General features: G+C 48.1%; 1 protein-coding gene across 1 annotated transcript in view; it reads left to right on the top strand.

Annotated features, from left to right (window-relative positions):
* The first annotated feature begins 243 nt into the window (after window positions 1-243).
* Window positions 244-19,069, top strand: part of adcy8 (adenylate cyclase 8 (brain)) — a 64,953-nt gene continuing 46,127 nt past the window's right edge. The window contains exon 1 of the mRNA XM_034614280.1: window positions 244-1,991. Coding sequence (XP_034470171.1) covers window positions 975-1,991 — 1,017 coding nt within the window. The 5' untranslated portion in view covers window positions 244-974. The remainder of the gene's footprint in view (window positions 1,992-19,069) is intronic.

Genomic DNA, 19,069 nt, shown 5'->3' with positions numbered 1-19,069 from the left:
GCAGAAGGATGGAGGAGAAAGAGGAGGAGGAGGTGGGGGGGCAGAAAAGGAGGATAAATGGAGATAAGGGATGAGGAGACGGTTAAGACAGGGAGGGAGCAGGCACACACACACACACACACACACACACACACACACACACACACAAGTGACGTCAAACGGACAGGCTCGCGCCGCCGTGTCTCTGAACACCCTCGCGCTCTCTGCCAATCCACTCCACGCGGCTGCACGCGCTTCAAACACCGAGGAGGAAGAGGAGGGAGGCTCCGCTCGCGCAGCCATATGTGTGCGTGTGTGTGCGTGCGTGTGTGAGTGTGTGTACAGGACGTTATTGTGACCCCCCCCCCCCCCCACCCCCACCTCACACACACAGGTGTTGCGTGTCCTCGTGCGGATGGAGACGCTGCGGAGCTCGCGCGCTTCAACAACAACTTGATGCTCCTTGGTTTTCCTCCCGCAGGCCCGCGTGCGTGTGTGCGTGTTTTTTAAAGAAGCAGATCGAGGACGCGGATTTCTCTTCGTCTCTGGATCTTCCGGGATTTGTCCTCGCGTGGCGTCTCCGGTGGACGTGACCGGACAGCGGGAGTCACCGGGGCTTTGTGTCCTCCATCATGACGGAGTGACCGGATCCAGCTGTGCCGGCGACGCACGAGCCACCGCGGGGTTGAACAGAGAGCATCCTCCGTGACGCCCGCTCACGCCCGGACGTCCGCCCCGCTCTCCGCGGATCCCGGTTTCTCCGTGACGCCGCGGCACCCTGATGGTGCGGACGGTCGGTTCACGGTGGTTCGAGCCGCTGATGGCACGCGCCGCCCGGTGATTCGTGGCGGTGGACCGCGGTGGATCCGGGAGATGCTTGTCCACTCGGGACTGTTTCTTCAGTGGGATGGTTCGCGTGACAATGACGTCCAGCCGCGCTTTGCCCCGTGCCGTGCTCACCGCAACCCGAGAGAGAAGCACGCGCCCCCGGTTCGATGCGCACGAGAGGACGTCGTTCCCCCAAAACCGCTGAGCTAACTCACACCCGGGAGGGCGGGAGACGACACTACCGACACTACCGACAGACACGAGAGCCACACCGGCGACGAGCGGCGGCGGGGATGGAGCTGTCCGAGGTCCGGTGCTCCAGCGCCAGCGAGGAGCTGTACACCATCAACCGGACACCGAGCGGCAGCAGCGGCGGCAGCGCGCGACCCAAGCGGCTGCTGTGGCAGAACGCGGTGCGGCACATCACCGAGCAGCGGTTCATCCACGAGCAGGGCGGCGGAGGGGGGGTGAAGGGCGTCGGGGCGGACGAGCCCTACGACCCGGGCCAGGGGGCGCGGAAGCAGTCGGCGGGGCGGACGTCGGTGGGGGACCGGCACAACAACGGCGGGACCAAGGTGTTCCCGGAGCGCGCCAGCAGCGACCTCGGCTTCCTGCAGATCGACTGCGCGCCGAGCAACTCCGACTTCTTCCTGAACTGGGGCTACACGTACCGGGGCGTCATCTTCCCCACGCTGCGCAACGCGTTCAAGTCCCGCGACCTGGAGCGGCTCTACCAGCGCTACTTTCTGGGCCAGAGGCGCAAGTCCGTGGTGGTGATGAACATCCTGGACGTGGTGACGAAGCTCACCCTGCTGGTGCTGCACCTCACCCTGGCCTCGTCCCCCATGGACCCCATCAAGGGGACGCTGCTGGGCTTCTTCACGGGCATCGAGGTGGTCATTTGTGCCTTAGTGGTGGTGCGGAAGGACACCACGTCGCACGGCTACCTGCAGTACAGCGGCGTGGTCACCTGGGTGGCCATGGCCACGCAGATCCTCGCGGCCGGGCTGGGCTACGGGCTGCTGGGCGACGGGGTGGGATACGTGCTGTTCACCCTGTTCGCCACCTACAGCATGCTGCCGCTGCCGCTCACCTGGGCCATCATGGCCGGCCTGTTCACCTCGGGGCTGCACATCCTGGTGCAGCTGCTCATCTCCCACAATGCACAGCTGTTCACCAACCAGGTAGGTGCTCACCTGTGCTCCTCCAGCCTCACGGCCGAGGCGCCATCTTTCCTCTCCTTTCATACACCCAGGTCTCCCTGCATCCTCCCCTCCTCTCCTCATCCTCTCCCTTCTTCTCCTCTCCCTTCTTCTCCTCATCCTCTCCCTTCTTCTCCTCTCCCTTCTTCTCCTCATCCTCTCCCTTCTTCTCCTCTCCCTTCTTCTCCTCATCCTCTCCCTTCTTCTCCTCTCCTCTCCCTTCTTCTCCTCTCCTCTCCCTTCTTCTCCTCATCCTCTCCCTTCTTCTCCTCATCCTCTCCCTTCTTCTCCTCATCCTCTCCCTTCTTCTCCTCTCCCTTCTTCTCCTCATCCTCTCCCTTCTTCTCCTCATCCTCTCCCTTCTTCTCCTCTCCTCTCCCTTCTTCTCCTCATCCTCTCCCTTCTTCTCCTCATCCTCTCCCTTCTTCTCCTCATCCTCTCCCTTCTTCTCCTCATCTCTTTTCCTCATCCTCTCCCTTCTTCTCTTCATCCTCTCCCTTCTTCTCCTCATCCATTCCCTTCTTATTCTCCTCATCTTCTCTCCTCCACTCCTCATCCTTTCTCCTCTCCTGGTTCTTCTCCTCCTCCTCCTCCTCCTCTCCAGAAACTTGTTCCTTGGTCTGAGGAGATGCTGCTGTTAGAATCTGGTTTCCTCACTGTGATGTTCGGGTCATGAACCAATCGAGCAGCAGGTCACGACTTGTTTTCATCTGAACTGAGAACCAATCAGATGTTTCTGTCATTGGTGTGAATCTGTTCTCTGAGATTTATAAACCGTATTATTATCATTATTAAATATTCCAGCTTCAGTGATGAGATCACGTGACATCAGCCTGGTCTGACTGCTGAGGTTTCAGCACCAGGAGCTGTCCAACACACACACACACACACACACACACACACACACACACACACACACACTTCTCTCTAGCACCCTCTTCTGGTGAATCTTATAAACCTTCTCGTGCAGTTTTCAGTACATCCGGTGCTTTATGGTCTGTTTGACTCTAAATGATCATAATTCACTAAATGAACATCAGCTGTTTGAAGAAGACTTGAAACTAGAGACTGAGACAGAAACTCCTGAATGTTTACTGACGTTATAAAGTGAGAAGTGGAGTCACTTTCTATAGACGTCTATAGAAACCACCAGAGGAGTCGCCCCCTGCTGGTCATTGGAGAGAAGACAGGTTTCAGGCACTGGCTTCACTTTCCAGAGCCGGAGTCTTTGTCTATTTTAAAACACAGTCTACGGTTTACTGCTTTTCGAGCAGATTTCAAACAATCTACGGAGGTGGTGCGGGTGTGTGTGTCTGTTATACACAACAGACATCAACACAGACTGAACATGTGTTGTTGACATGTTGGACGCAGCATCGATTGTACGTCTGTCCGTCCTGGGAGAGGGATCCCTCTTGTTGAGGGTCAAGAACAGAGGCCACATCTGGATAAGATCTATGAGACAAAGTGTGATTTGTGAATATGGGCCACACAAATATAATTTGATTATATTCTTTCAAGTTGTGAGAGAGAATTGCATTGAGGTCACTTGCTGGTTACGTGCAGCTGCAACCAAAAGGTCTGACTGTCTTTATTTTTAGTCTTCAGTCCAAACTCTGACTTTACATGCACATGTCCCCATTTACTCAGAGGACACTTTATTCTGAAAGAATTTTGTTGCTGCTTAGTATTTGTCATTATTCAGTCATTACTGCGTCGAAAAATACGACAACTGAACTTTTCTTAATTTTTCTGGAATGGTTGCCTCAGTGGAAAATGTTTTTGACATGTTTGTCCTCCAGTTAACATACTATGATCATAAATTATCATAAAACCATCTTACTCTGTGAACTCTACTGTAGAAATATTCTCTACTTTGTTACTGTGATCTCGTCTCCTGGAGAATCATCAATCACTAAAATCTGTACAACTTTAACTTAAAAGGTTATGTAAGTCAATAAACCATAATAACTGATAAAACTACTGAAAATGTGTCATACATTAGACAATACAGAATAGGACACGTTCTTTCATCAGAAAAAAATTAACATTCTCATATCAAAGTCGTCCACTCACGGCCCACGTGTGATTTTAAGGCCACACGCTCTTAGCTTTGACACTGACATCGTGTTTAACTTCATATTTAGTTATTTCTTGGTCTGAAAAGTAGAAACCGATCGATAAGTCAAACACTAGGAAGTAATTCTGCAGCTCGTCTGGCTCTTGCAGTTGTGTGTCTCTACGAACTGAATATCTTAAGGGTTGTCGGAATGTGCGATCAACTGAGGAAAGGAAACGAGATAAATCGATTATAGGAATATTTGTTAATCGCAGGAGGAAGCAGGTGACAACACACAGAGCCGAGTTATAAACTGAAATGACCACGTGGAATTTAAGAGCTTCACACAGACAAAGAGAAACGTAATGAGATAGAATAATGAATAAATGATAATCTGTCACAAATAAATAGGCAGTGCTTCTTCTTAAGAGTCCCATTGTGAAGAGACAGGGTGTAAACGAGGTGCGTGAGGCTGCTCACATAGAGTTTCTGAGTCATGATTTATTTTCAGCTGGCTGATGTTGCTCTGACGTGCGGGAAAATCCCAAAACACTCGGCGCTCCTCGTGTGCAGCAACGCAAAGATACGGTGAGACGACACAGAGCGTGACCAGCGCGACTCCAACGCTCAGGTTCAGGCAGACGAACGGAGCCTTGTCCCTCCCACGGCGTCACGCTGAATCCCATCATGCTTCACTGCGAGGTCTCAGCTGACCCTCTGCGTGGCCGTGGGCCGCTCTGTGTGACTGGTGTTGTGTAGCTCGGGGGGGGGTTCCCAGCTCTCGTGTGGTTCAGCTGTGTCGCTCCGCCTGCAGCCGGCGACCCGGCACAGCACAGGAAAGGTCAGAGGTCGAGAGTTTTAAAGAGGCGGCGGTTATCTGGATTCAGACACTTTGCTCTGCAGCGGCGGATTGTTTCAGGATTTTACAGATTCACTTCCAACTGTTTGAAAATGTTTCACTCAACACGAAGTTGTCGTTTCTTTCATCAGCTGCTCAGAATCGTCCCCGTCGGGTCCGTTCACTCTCTGCAGTTCTTCTTCGTTTACTCTCCTCTGGTGTGTTAAGGAGCGTTAATCCAAACTCAGGTGAGGAGGTCGAGATGTTCGGAGATGTCTCCTTGGACTCTCCTGATGCATTCTAACCATCGTCCGAGACGATTTCCATATTTCACTGATATGTCGGAGTGTTCGTAGTTTTTTGACGAGTCCATTAATTAGCTTCCACTCGTGCTGTGGTGAGTCTCCGCTCGTGTGGTTATTCTAAGTATTCGCTGGGTGGTATTAAACCCTGTGGGTGGGAGGGATTATTCTGACGTTGCGTGCTGGTATTAGTCAACCTGAAAGACGCTCGGAGATCAGCGCCTTCCATGTTGTGTCTTTAATGCGGCTGCAGTGACATGCGAGCGGCTGTGTGCAGCTGGATGGACGCAGCGGCGGAGGCAGGATTAGGGCGGATCACACCACACTCCTGGGGTTAGAATCCGCTCTTATTAATTCTGTTTGTTTAAGGATGTAGTGAACGTGTAATATACTGTATATAATCACAGTTACACTGAATGTTCAGAGGTTGAGGTGGAGTCAGTGACCGTCGTCGTTCATGCTGTTTACAGGACGCACTCTGGTGCTTTGAATCAAAGGATGTGTATTCATGTGGAAACTTCACATCAATGAAGCCCCACGTTATTTTAATATATCTTCAAAACCAGCGTTTATGGATCTTAATCTAGGATCTGGACCAGACCTGCTGCCGCTGTAGCCTCGTCTGTCGGAACAATAACAAGAGCTCATCACTTCTGCTTCTCATTTGTTTGGTGTCATGTACTGAACCAACATTTTTTAATATAAAAGCTTGTTGGTTCAGAACATGACACCAAACAAATAAGACGCATTGTTAAACCTTGTCGCACCTTGTTAAAGCCCTACGAGGCATATTGTGATTTGTGAATATGGGCTATTCGAATAAAGCTTGATTGATTAAACTGAACTGTCAGGTTTGATTACTCCACACAGCTCTTACACGTCCAGACTGTCGGTGGCACAGAATCAGTCGATCAAATTCAGCCCATATTCACAGATCCCATCTTCTGCCCTGAACCCTTGAGTGAGAGAAAACTACCGAACAAAACCTTTAACGGGGAAAACACGTAGAAGCTCAGAGACGAGGAACAGAGTCAACAGGATATTATTTACAGCGTTGATGAGACGTGTATCAGTGTTTGTACATAAGAAAAATGTGCTACAGAGATGAAGGAGCAGCTCTCATCACAGAGGTGTCATATGTGAGTAGGCACATTGTATATCTGAGCAATCCAGTTGTAATAATAATGCACGATCAGCTGCCACCATGATCACGATCACACGTTATTCTTTCTATAAAAACTCGTAATGTGGTGATTGATTTCAAGATGTTGGTCTGGTGATGATTTGATTGGATCTATAGACGTACGGTGTATCTTCCCTCCCTCCTTGTTCTCTTCTCATCTCCTCATTGTCCCCGTGAAGGGAACATCCGCTATGAAAACTCCATCTTCTCTCCTTTAAGACCCATTTCCAGACTCCTCTTCCTCCTCCTCCTCCTCCTCCTCCTCTTCCTCCTCCTCCTCCTCCTCCTCCTCCTCCTCATCACCCTGTGAGCCTCATTCTTCCTCTCAGACTCAGAATAGCCTCCATCGACCCGGCTCTGTCTCTTTAGAGCGTCTCGGGGCCGCTGAAGGCTCCGATATTGACCGTCGCTTTTTCCTTTCAAACCTTCACACCAATACAATCACACCCCATCTTCTCGCTCGCTAAACAATGAGCTCATATCAACCTGCTGGGCGCTCCTTCTCTTTTTTCACATCCTGAAAAGACTCTGAAGAAACACGACTCTGGTTTCCACTGTCAGACGCCGCTGTATTGACGACTGCCTTTGTGCAGGAGTCACTTAGCCTTTTCACGTGCTGCTGAATAAACAGAGGCGTCAGTAAAGAGCAGATTAGGGTTGTGGGCAGTGCAGGAGTGTGTGTGTCAAATACTGTGTGTGTTTTGGTGTGAGGGGAGTGTTGTGATGCTAAGAGCATTATAAAACTGTCACTAGCACTATATCTTTCCCTCTGTTCACACACACACACACACACACACACACACACACACACACACACACACACACACACACACACACACACACACACACACACACACACAGCGAGGGCTTTGCACCCCCCGATTAGCCGTTCTGCCAGCGTCCTCTTTCAAGGTCAAACTCAGCTTACCTGGAGCGCCGGCTGCACCGAGGAGATAGAGGAGAAAAGAGAGGGGGAAAAAGGGAAGAGATGATTTCATAAGACGACTACGTGCGTGTGTTTTGAACTTTCCGCTGTCAGTGTAGCCTGAAGAAAATGTTCTGTGCATTTTAACGTTAAAAAAAGGCTTAGCTGGTTTCCACCGCTGCAAGCCAATCGCAATCAGACCCGTCCTCTGTCTTTCCAAAGACGCCTCCTTTACGTCTGCATTTACATTTTAGAATTTCAGGCATTTCTGTGAAAAGGGGTTTTCCGTGTGTTCCTGTGCCGCTGGCTGATCAGGAAGTGCTGATTGAACAGGTTTATGGTTAAACTGTAAAATATCAAGCCAAGTCAAAGGGGTTTGATAAAAACATCTAAGGAATCAGTGTTTTTCTCTTCTCCGCCGATTCTAACGTCCAAATGAGGGGAGGCATAATATTTACGTCTATATTTAGCTCGTTTCTGATTTGTTTTACCATATAATCCCATATCAGTATTTCCGCAACATCTTTGTGTTGGCTACGTTAAGTAGGTAGAACACGCTCCGTGTGGTGGGTGGCAGTAGTTCACGTTGTGTGGCTGTAGCGGAGGAAGCTGCTTCACGCCACGGCGAGCACGAGCAGATCCTCGTCGTGTCGCAGACTCAACAATGGCTCAGTGTAAATTCAAGCAGGAGTGGTCGGAGGAGGACGGAGGAGGACAGAGGAGGACGGATACCCTAAAAAACGGAAATTCCCCCTCCGCGTTGTTGGACAGATCCCATTGGCCCATGCTCACTTGTTACCAGGCAGAAATTGTGCTTCCTAAAACCCAGAGTACCGTGACGGGCGGCCATGTTGATCCTGACACAGTGAACGCTGTGACCTTTAAGTCCTGGGTGTCATTGAGACGACGTCTTTCTTTGCAGCGTCTGTCTACCTTTTCTTTCTTTACCCTCTGCAGACGAGCGTCTTTCTGCAGGAGGAGGGACACGGCGCAGACGAATCGCTGACTCCATCAGTCGCCGCCTCGTCTTCCTTTACCTCTCTCTCACCCTCCTCCTCCTCCATCTCGCCGGTTTCATGCGGTTGATCTCGGACAATCTTGCTGTTACCAGACACTGCACTCAGCCGCTCTTAATATTTAATGAAGGATCAGGGCCATCAGCTGCAGCTTTTTGAGCTTTTAATGGCAGAGTTTTCCATTGACATTTTTACGCCGTGACCTCAGACATTTCCAAAAATTGCTTCAGACGAAAAAGCTTTTACCGCCGTCCGCTTCTCTTTCCTCTGCCGCCGATGAACCTTGAATTCAGGGCAGGAAACAAACACTTTTCATCCATTTGGAAATCAGCAGGTGTTATTACGACCCAGCCGAACATTACATGCCCCTGAAGAGTGGAGAAGTGTGTAATTTAAACATTATGAAATACACCAAAAAAACTCTTACAAAAATAGTATAATCGTCTGCTGGGTGTGAGTCGTACCCGGCTCCACCAAATATTTATTTTATAGCCAGAAAACTTGAGGTCCCGCAGCAGTGAGAGAATCAGAGCTTTGTTGGAAACCGTCTCTCGTGTTAAAAACATCCAATTATCACTAATGTTCCCTGATTTAGAAGCTTTCATCATCGTGTCCCTGTTTTCTGATCTGTTCCTGCTCTAATCTCCTGTTGATGCCATTTGCTGTTAATAGAAACAAACTTGTTCTCGTCTTTTTCACGTTAAAATCCTGATGAGATGAGATCGGCTGAGTAAAAACAGCTCCATCACTCATCACCACATTAAGATCCGTATGAACCAGACAACACCGAGTATCACTTTCATCTACAGTGGAAATAAATATAAAACCATTGAAACTAAAACTCCGTGTTCCAGGTTAAATCCAGTTTATCTGTTTTAACTGTTTTAATTTCTACATCTAAATCTCCGTTTGATGACTCGTCCTGCGTCCAATCGGAAAGCTTCGTGGGATCTTTGACTTCCTCTCCGTGTCTATAAGTTCCGGACGGTTAGCGCCCGGCGCACATGGAGCTACGCTGTCCTGTTCATCGGTTACATCCGAAGTCAAAGATGGTGGCGAGAAGTCACCGTGACGCTCCATGTCGAGCTGCCACAGGGGGGCGTGACGCACATCCAGGGCTGTTGGCCAATCAACATCCTCGACAGTTCCTTCCATTGCTGTGTGTTTCTATCGGACACACGTAAATATGAGGAATCTGACGTCTTTGAAGATATGATGTTTAAGATAAATTAATATTCCCCTCAGGGAGGAGGTGAAGGTGCTTCCCACCATTTCTCTCTCTCGCTGAAGCTCTGACGCTTTTCTTCTAACATCAGGTCGTCAAGGCTCAAATATCCTGAACTGTGTCAGTTATGATCCAGCGTGTTCAGCCAGTGGAGACTGACCTCCACACTTACTGCACGTCTCAGGACACTGACTCAACACGCCGCCTCCTCCTCCTCCTCCTCCTCCTCCTCCTCCTCCTCCTCTTCCTCCTCCTCCTCCTCCTCCTCCTCCTCTTCCTCCTCCTCTTCCTCCTCCTCCTCCTCCTCCTCCTCCTCTTCCTCCATTATCCGCCAGACCTTCATCTGGCTTCTCTGGCTTCCTCACACAAACAGTGCGTCAGCGAGATGAGCTTCGTCGGTGTCCTCATGAAACAGTTCTGCTGCAAAATTAAGGATTTGACTTGTAACAAAAACCATGTTTCATAGTTGGAGCTTTAGAAAGCGGCGGAGGTTCAGTAGGAGCAGCTGTTGATGACGAGCTGTCGTGTGCACCAGCCTGGTTCTACTTTGGAGGTCGTGACTCCAGAAGGTTGAAAATCACTGTATCTGATTAGTTTTCCTGCAATGAGGCAAAGTGAATGGATTCATGGATTCATGTTATATTGAAGCAGCATCAAAGCAATTATTGTTGTCGTTGTTTCCCCCTTAACCAACGTGCTGCATTAGACCAAACCTCATCACACGAACTCAGAATGTGAATTATGCTTTCTGGTGTTAGAGGTTTCGTACGCACGTGACTGAACTTTATTTAATCGTATTAAAATACAGCTTCACGTGGCAGGTTAAGGTTTTTGGGCCGGAGGTAAGAAATTCTAAAACTATGATATATAGCAGAGGATATAAAACTATATCGCAATCAAAAACGGTATAACACAGTGGAGTGTGAAGGGTTGTGTGTCAGCCCTGTGATTGTGTGTCAGCCCTGTGATTGTGTGTCAGCCCTGTGATTGTGTGTCAGCCCTGTGATTGTGTGTCAGCCCTGGGATTGTGTGTCAGCCCTGTGATTGGCTGCGGACACGTCCAGGGCGAACCCCTTAAACATAAAACTATAAATACAAGTATAAAATAATGATTTGCTGCTACAGAGACACTAAAATACAAGGAAATAATGATAAATAAATAATAAAATAAACAAGAAAGAAATGTTTTAAGAGCAGCAGAGAAAGAAAAAGTAATAAATGTGCCCAATTAAAAGGGTTTTTGATTAAATAAACCGGCCGTTGTAATTCTAAATCAAAATCTCCCTTTGTTCTGAGCCTGGACCGTGAAAATCTGAAAAGCTCTGGGTTCAGAAGCCCGGAGGAGTTTTTTTTTTGTGCAGAAAGTTGAGAGGATTAAAGGATAAAAAGATATTGGTGGGAGAGGAAGAGAAACCATGGAGCTCCTCACACACATTATTAACGTGATCTTAAATTGAATTTAAAGACAAACTGGAGGCAAAGCAGAGCGGCCGGAGCTGAGCCTCGTAACGAGCTCCTCTCCCCCCGTCCCCCTCGACCTGGCTCGAGGCCGGGTCAGGAGGTTAAAGGTTGATTGTCTCACACAAATCAGCACCTTCTTTATGGATGGGGGATTGGGGGGGGGGGGTGACCAGGCTGACCCCGAGGTCGAACACGCAACGAGCTGCGTACCAACCAGGAGCGGGTGAAGAGCTGACGGGGGAGACTGGGGTCATGACGGCAGATACACATGTTCAGAGATTCATCCATCTTCATCGAGTCAGGAGCTTCACCCTCCTCCTCCTCCTCCTCCTCCTCCTCCGGTTCCACACACTCATCTTTCAGGTGTGAAAACGTCTGAGTCTCTCCGACCGTATCCACGTGAAGTTCGGTGGTTCTGTTTAACGTCAGGGAAGTCAAACTGATTCTAGGTCGAGTGTTGCATCAACAACACAAAGGTTCACGCAGCAGGTTTGATACACGACCAGTTTTATCAACATTTCCTTTCGGAGTCGAGGGTTCGTGTGAATGTGTCCGTACGCAGACACATTTGAGAACATATTGAGGTTTTAAGACCGGAGTCGTGGTGATTTCCGGCTTATTCTTCACATTGAGGATGATTTCAGACGGGATTACCAGCCCCTCACTCTTACACCCACTCCTCCCCGGCGGTAATCTATTCATAGTGCCGGGCTCCCGCCGGCAGCAGCGCTCCCCGCTCTGCTCTGGGGTCAGCGTTTAATGAGATTATGTTGGATTACTGTTGATCTGTTTGAAATGTGGAAAAACAGCAGGTACAGTTGAGAACGCCCGAATTCAACATGGGGGGAAATGTTTGACCACACAGGACTCTGTCGAAATATCCCACTCACGGGTTGTGGAGCCTTTTTTCTTTACTGTTTGAAAAGCGTAAACAAGATGAGGAACTTTACGCTGATACGACAGAAAAAGCCTTTTAGGAGTTCGCTCCGGTTTCACTGGCTGAGTTGTACGGTGGCCACCTGGGACAAATTTTCTGGAACAATCAAAGAGCGCGCCCTTTAATTGAAGCTGTTAAATGTTTGTTGCCAGTGCGGCGGCGCCTCGTATTGATTTATCCATCAGGAACCAATTCTTTTCTTAGGCACGCAGTCGTCAGTCTGACCCCGAGTCTCCTCCAGCAGCAGCTCAGACTCCGGGTCGTCTTTGAGACGCGACGGAAAACCGATGTTTGTCCTGAATCGCCACACATCACTCGTTTTAATGCACCGACAGTGTTAATGTCGGATCTGAGCCCCGAGGGATAACTATCTGTTTCTTCATCTCTCTCGTCGTCCTGGTTGTTGTGTGCGTATTCTTTTAAAGTCGGACACATAAGTAGCTGCTGTCATAATTCATGTTCATGTTCTAAAAGCATTTCACACAGAGAGACAGTGATGTGCTGGTGAAACAATCGACTGTAAACCAGAAAGTATTGTGATAATCGGTTATTTAATCCTTTCAGTCATTTTTAGAATGTAGTTAAGATGGTTTGATTTGATTATTTGTTCATTTTTTATCACCATAAAAATAAACATCATTGTGTTTCTGATTTAAAAATATTATAATTTCACATTCACCAAATAAAAAGAACGATGGGCGTGTGGAGTCAGGGCGAAGCTCACTTTTTATGACTGTGGGAAAAAACAAACTAATGATAAACATCGGTTTTGCAGATAAATTTATAAATGTGAGTGAATTAAATGTCAAATCTTTAGTTTTGGAAAATGGCCACTGAATACACAGACGTCCAAACTAAATATAATCACTCATCTGCTTTGCTGCTGCTATTTTGTCGTTATTCACATTTCTGATGTTTCATCATTGACGCCGTCAGTGCGAGTGCATGTCAGGGCCTGATATCATCTGTGATTATCTCATTCAATGGTTTCCAGATAAATAGAGAAGATAAATAATGACTTAACTCTGTGAACAGTTCATATTTGTGGAGCAGAGAACGAATAAACTGTGGAAAAAGCTGATAATAAATAGTTTTCAATTAAAATCGTTCATTTAGAGAAACAGATTATAATCGTGCACTTGTTTCAGTTAAATAACTTTGAAACAAAGAGGCAAATCTTTTTACTGCACTGTCAGGCCCCTTGTTCCTTTGTCACACAGGGACTTTGTCTTTATTGTAAAAAGCAGAGAACGTGCGGTGCTTCCTGCAGAATCCAAACAGAGCAGTTTGACACTTGCCAATGAAACTGCCAAGCTCCCAGTGAGTTGGCCTGCGGGCCGAGTGCGAGTCGACACCCTGGTGTTACACAACACCACGACTACCTGTCACGTCCGATGAGAGTCAGTGTCGGGAGAAGCTGGACTCACAGACGTCCGTTCAAACAAAAACGCATTTTTACAACAACCTGAACAGAATCACTGAAAGAGTCGATCCGACACAAGGTCACAGCAAACCATCACAAATGGAACTACAGAGACAAAAATATCATATTCTACACGTGTAAAGAAACTAAAATCACATCATCTGTATTTTTCTCCCAGTGAAAATTAGATGTAGAAATTCAAACCAACGTCAGGACTATATTTCTGCCTCAGTACGAATAAACAGGACGTCGCTAACTGCCGAGTCTCCTGGGAGAAACACTGGACCTCAGCAGCTTCAGTATCACAGACGCTGTTTCTCGTCTCCCGCAGGCTGCTGTGCTGAAGCTGCTACCTGCCCCCCCCCTGGGGGTCTGTCACCCTGACACTTCAGGGAATAATAACCCTCAGCTCGCCTTTCAAGAACCAACACAGCAGAGAAACAGCCGTATATCGTGAGCTCCTACCTGAAGCTGCCGTGTGGAGGACTCAGGGGGAAGAAAGACAACCCTGATTTCTGGTTTGATTTTTCTTTATGCTGCAGCATGAAGAAAGAAAAGTAGGGACGATGCCGACATATCGTCCTGAGGAAGAATACGGACACAACAATACAAATAAAAGCATCCTAAGTTATTAAGAAGTTAACACTCGTCTCCTACTTATGATCCAAGCTGCCTTCTTCTATTCTCTCACCTCCGCTGAGCAGCAGATCAGCTCATTCAAGATGTTTTTGAAACAGTTGTATGCAGAGTCACGGAAGCTGCTGCCGAATACTTATTGTATTAATACTTACTGGATGTTTCAGGCTTTACTTGGAAATAAAATAATAAATAACAGTGAATGTGACACGGTTCTAGAGACATTCCAGTTTGTTTTGATTTCATGTCGTCTATCTTCATATACAGTCTATGTTCTCAACCTTCATTTTTGTGTTATTATAATTTTTCTCATGCGTGTGCGAATCCTGTTGTTTTCATGTTTTAAATCTTTTTCATCTGATATTTCTCAGACGTCCGAGAGAAGCAGGAGCTCACAGCGCACATTCTACGAGCGATATCAAATATCAGCCTCAGAAAACGTTGAGGGAGCACAATCCCACCGTCCACACTCCACAATATACGTATGAGTCAGATGTACGCGTCAGCCCTCGGTGACCGTGTGCATTCAGCCAGCAATCCATCAGACTTGTTTACAGCCACACAGCGAGCTGGTGGAGCTCGCCACAATGGTTGCTCCCTGCGTCCCGTCCTGCCTCCCGCTCAGAGGGGAAAACAACATGTTACATCCATAAAGTGACATTAAAGAGACGAGCACGCTGCCGAGCTGCAGGCTGAGCTGCGGGGAAATGTCAGGATCACATGCTCAGGAGAGGCCTCGCCAAAAGGCCACAGCAGGGGGGGAAGCGCACCAATGTTGGATCCTCGGTTCCACGTGCAGGAGGTTTGTCAGGGATCAGAGGTTGCTGTTACGAAACCGATCTGAACTCACAGCAGCCGTGTGTTGAGCTGTAGGAGCTGGAAACGAGCTCTGAACAGACCGAGGAGAAACGGCGAGGGACGGCAGGTGTGACCGCTCGCAGCTTAAGCCTGGCGATGACAGGGCGAGGCTGACGTCTGGTGGTAAGTGAGTTGTGCTGATGACTAGTTACATTACAAACCGACTCACCATATCTCAGGGACTGCGCCAAGCTAAACCCAGAAATGAAACTAGTGTTACAGTTCATCGTCTCATAACTGAAGGTCTCCGAGATATTTCAAATCTGACGTCAGGGTCAAACTACATGATGTCGGCCTGGTTACGGCCCGACCCAGAAGACGCAGGGCGCCGGGCGGGTCGGGAAATGATCGATGAGCTTCAGGTGCCACAATCAAGAGTTTTTTTTCTCATGCTGTGTCTGAATGGACGACAAGTGAAACCACCTTGGGGACGTTTAACATTACACACGTTACGTTACACACTGCAGCGACACACAGACGATATGCAGAGTTAATTCAGCGCCTCGTCGTCGCCGTCTGGAAAACACATTCAGAACATATTGGTTTTCATCACAGCCCGTTTGAGATGAGCTGCTGTGACACACATACACACACACACAAACACTCACACACACACCCTCCTGCACACTCTCAGTTGTCATCTCAGTCATTCGTCCAATTTACACTTCAGGCAGAGGAAACGAGGCTGTGATACCGGAGGTGCTAAGAAAAGCTGCGATCAGCCTGACGTGGAAAAGTGAAAACGATCAAATCTGCCTTTTTCTGTCACGTCTTCATCTGTTCAGACTGAACCACACAGCTCTGTCTGTGGATGTGCTACAAGTACACACTGAATCATCTTCTAGATGTGTTCTACATGTTGTGATACACAGATGTCTTTTAAAGATCTGACATATAACTTGTAATACTGCTGATTATACTAAAGGTAGAATCAGCGAAAGAGCAGCTGCTGTTCCCACATGTTCTCATTCCTCCACCAAGGCCCAACAGTCACACACATTCGTAGATATCAGTCGTCTAAACGTCTGATTTCTTTCATCAAGGTCCATGGAAACTGAAAATGTAGAAAAAGGTCTGATCTCACAATGTGTCAGGAAGTGAAATAAACCCCTGGACCTGCCCTCTTCGTCTGCGTGTTCGGCTCCTCGTCTTCGTACACAGATATTTTTAGTTCTATTCTGAACTTAAACTTAAACTAAAAAGAACTCGTCCTCTTGGTGTTTTACAGACACGTCGACCCTGATGGTTCTTGTGCAGCTCGGCTGTGAACGTCAGTGTTTAAAGCTGCTGACGGTCCTGGAACCATGTCGTCAGATCCGACTCGTCCTTTAGGTCAGAGGTCCTGGTTCTGTCCAGCTCATACAAACAGGTTCATCCTACTTAGATCCGTTTGTCCAGTGAGACGATACACGGAGCCACACACTGTCTGCAAACATTGGATTATCAATTATTGATCGAGGTCGTCCATGTCCTGTTAAATTGTAAATGTGATGTCTTGTGTTGACGGTGGGATGTCTCCACTCAGTCGTCGGCCGGTTACCGAGCGCGTGAAGCCGAGTGAATCCTTCGCTGTCCTCTTGTGGACGTCGAGGCCACAGAATGAATCTCTTCATCTGGCGGAGGAGTGTTTTCTGCAGCCGGCGGGCGGGGGGGGGGGGTTCGTCTCTCGTTGAACTGAGGTGGTGCCACACGGGCGATGGAGCCGCTACTCTGAGTCCACACGTATTTAAATGTGTAAAGTCTGTGGAGGTAATTTAATAAGTCCGCTCATCAGTATGCAGGACGGTAACTGATGGCTCTGAAATATTGATCCCAGGCGTTCGGTCATTAATCATCCAGCTGAAGTGACGAGCTGAGAAACGTAAACACAACTTCCTACTTCAGGGTCGTACACACAGGTTTCTGCACACGTGCACAACCGCCCTTATTCTTGGAGTTGGAGACGTGCTGTTGTTTTGTGCTTGTTGAAAGTGAGAGACAGATTGTTGTTTATTCCCCGTGTCGCGCAGCACGCCACTTACTCATCCTTGAATCAAACTGAAAACATTACGCTAATTATTACTATTATTAACCGTGCCTGATTATTTTCCATGTAGCTGTTTGTAAAGCTGTGCCTCTTCCCAGGCCGCTGATCTTAATGAGGCCTTGTTAAAAACATCCACATCACTGGCATTTTCCTTTAATGAGAGCACCGCGGCCTCCGTGCCGTTGCCCTTTATGGCGAGCGGGCGCTGCTCTTTTCCAAAACAACATGGACGCTGCCACAGCTGCCGCCGCAGCTTATGGGGTTTTAATTTCCGTCTCCGTGGGAGGAGCAGAGGCCTTCAGGGGGCGACCAAGAAATTGAATCAGTGCTGATGGCGTCCTGGGAGAGATTCACAACAACACACAGTGATACACCGTAATGCACTGGGAGGCTCCGCAGCTCTGAGAGATACAGGGAAGAGCCTCAGGGGAGGAGAGTGTGAGAAAGAGAGAGAGTGTGTGTCTGTATGTGTCTGTGTGTGTGTGTGTCTGCGTGTGTGTGTGTCTGCGTGTGTGTGACTTAAAGAAAAAAGAGTCCTCTGATACTCCTACGTATCGTATATCCAGTTCTGAATGTGAAATACACTCTCGCACCATTATTTCCTTTTAGGTGAGACGCTGCGGCTCCTGCAGCGGTTTGTAAGGCGAGCCGCCTGCACTGAATTAATGACTCCACCGTCGTCACAAGATATTAATGGTGCTAATAAATAAAACCTTAAAAGGCCCAGTCTGCAACAGCTTGGACCGCATGAATCTGATGTAGGTTCACATCCGTGTTTGCAGATGTTTACTTAAAACAGTGTCGTATATAAAACCTCTGAGCAGCTCAGAGAACGAGTCCAACCGGGGTTTGAGATCTTGAGTGGGGATGGCAGATGTAACCCCCCCGATCCGATCGACCCAAACTGCATCTTTCCAAAAATATGTGTATTTAAATTGTCTTAATTCAAGTTCTATATATTTGGTTGTATTTATAGTTAATTATAGTAAAGTTTAAGGTTGAAATGTAAAAAATCAAGCCTCAGTTACATTGTGATAAAGGTTTGATAAGAGCATCTGAGGAATCACTGCCATTTATTAAACCCATATATTAGTGAATGCATCGGAATCAGCCTGGTTCAGGATGTGTACATTCATTGTCTGGATGTGATGCGTCTGAGGAGCTGGTTCGTTTTGTTCAGATGTTTTGTTTCTGAGGCACGAGCTTCAGTCTGAACCGATCGGTTTACACACCGTTCACTGACTCTGAGAATTGAAGGGATTCACAGCAGCCCGAGCAGGAGCGCAGGCCGACGGGCAGTTAAAGGAAAGCCCCTGAATGAGATGTCAAGTCGCTCTCCGCAGCACAGTGCTCTGTGGAGAGCGACAGGAATCAGACCCCCCCTCTTCATGCTCTGTTTTCCCTCTTGAAACGGGCTCTTAGTGCAGCAGAGGGAAACAGCAGCAGCGCTTCCCTCTCAGCGACAGAGGACACTGAACTGTCTGTTTGAGCTCTTTATCAGCTGTGACTCCTTCCTGCCTCCAGAGCACAAACGCGTTTTCTCCTCCTGAAAGAACAAACAGCAAAAACCACAGACAGGAGGCAATAACACAACACGTGTTTCAAAAGATGTAATCACCGTCGCTTTGATTCACAGTGGGTTTCAGGTGAAGAGGTTCACACGGCTGCTTTCAGACCTGCATTGACTCCAGACCGTCTCCTGAAATGTTCAGATTCAGTTTGCAGACCTGAACCCAAATCTCTGTGCTTCCTGGTCTGATGTGAAGGTGTAAAGCTCTCCTCACCTGAGGAAGTCATCTCCACGTTGTGATTGACAATCTCATGAGCGGACACGGTCCATTCGACTCGCTTTGTCTGAGGGACAATAAAGACCTCAGTGACCTTCTGAAACACAGAGATGCTGTAGATGGTGGGAGCAGATGCTGAGGACCTGTCCTGACTTGTCTGAGACTGTAATTACTCCCCATGCGCGCACACACACAGACACACACAGACACACAGGCACACACACACACACACACAAGATTCACCTTAGGTAAACACAGTTTCACTCTTGCCAACTTTGCCTAAAAATAGCTAATTTGTGTGTGTGTGTGTGTGTGTGTGTGTGTGTGTGTGTGTGTGTGTGTGTGTGTGTGTGTGTGTGTGTGTGTGTGTGTGTGTGTGTGAGG

The sequence above is a fragment of the Hippoglossus hippoglossus genome, chromosome 17 (assembly GCF_009819705.1).
Source record: "Hippoglossus hippoglossus isolate fHipHip1 chromosome 17, fHipHip1.pri, whole genome shotgun sequence".
In the NCBI taxonomy this organism is placed as follows: Eukaryota; Metazoa; Chordata; class Actinopteri; order Pleuronectiformes; family Pleuronectidae; genus Hippoglossus; species Hippoglossus hippoglossus.
This window is presented reverse-complemented; position numbering and strand designations above follow the sequence as displayed.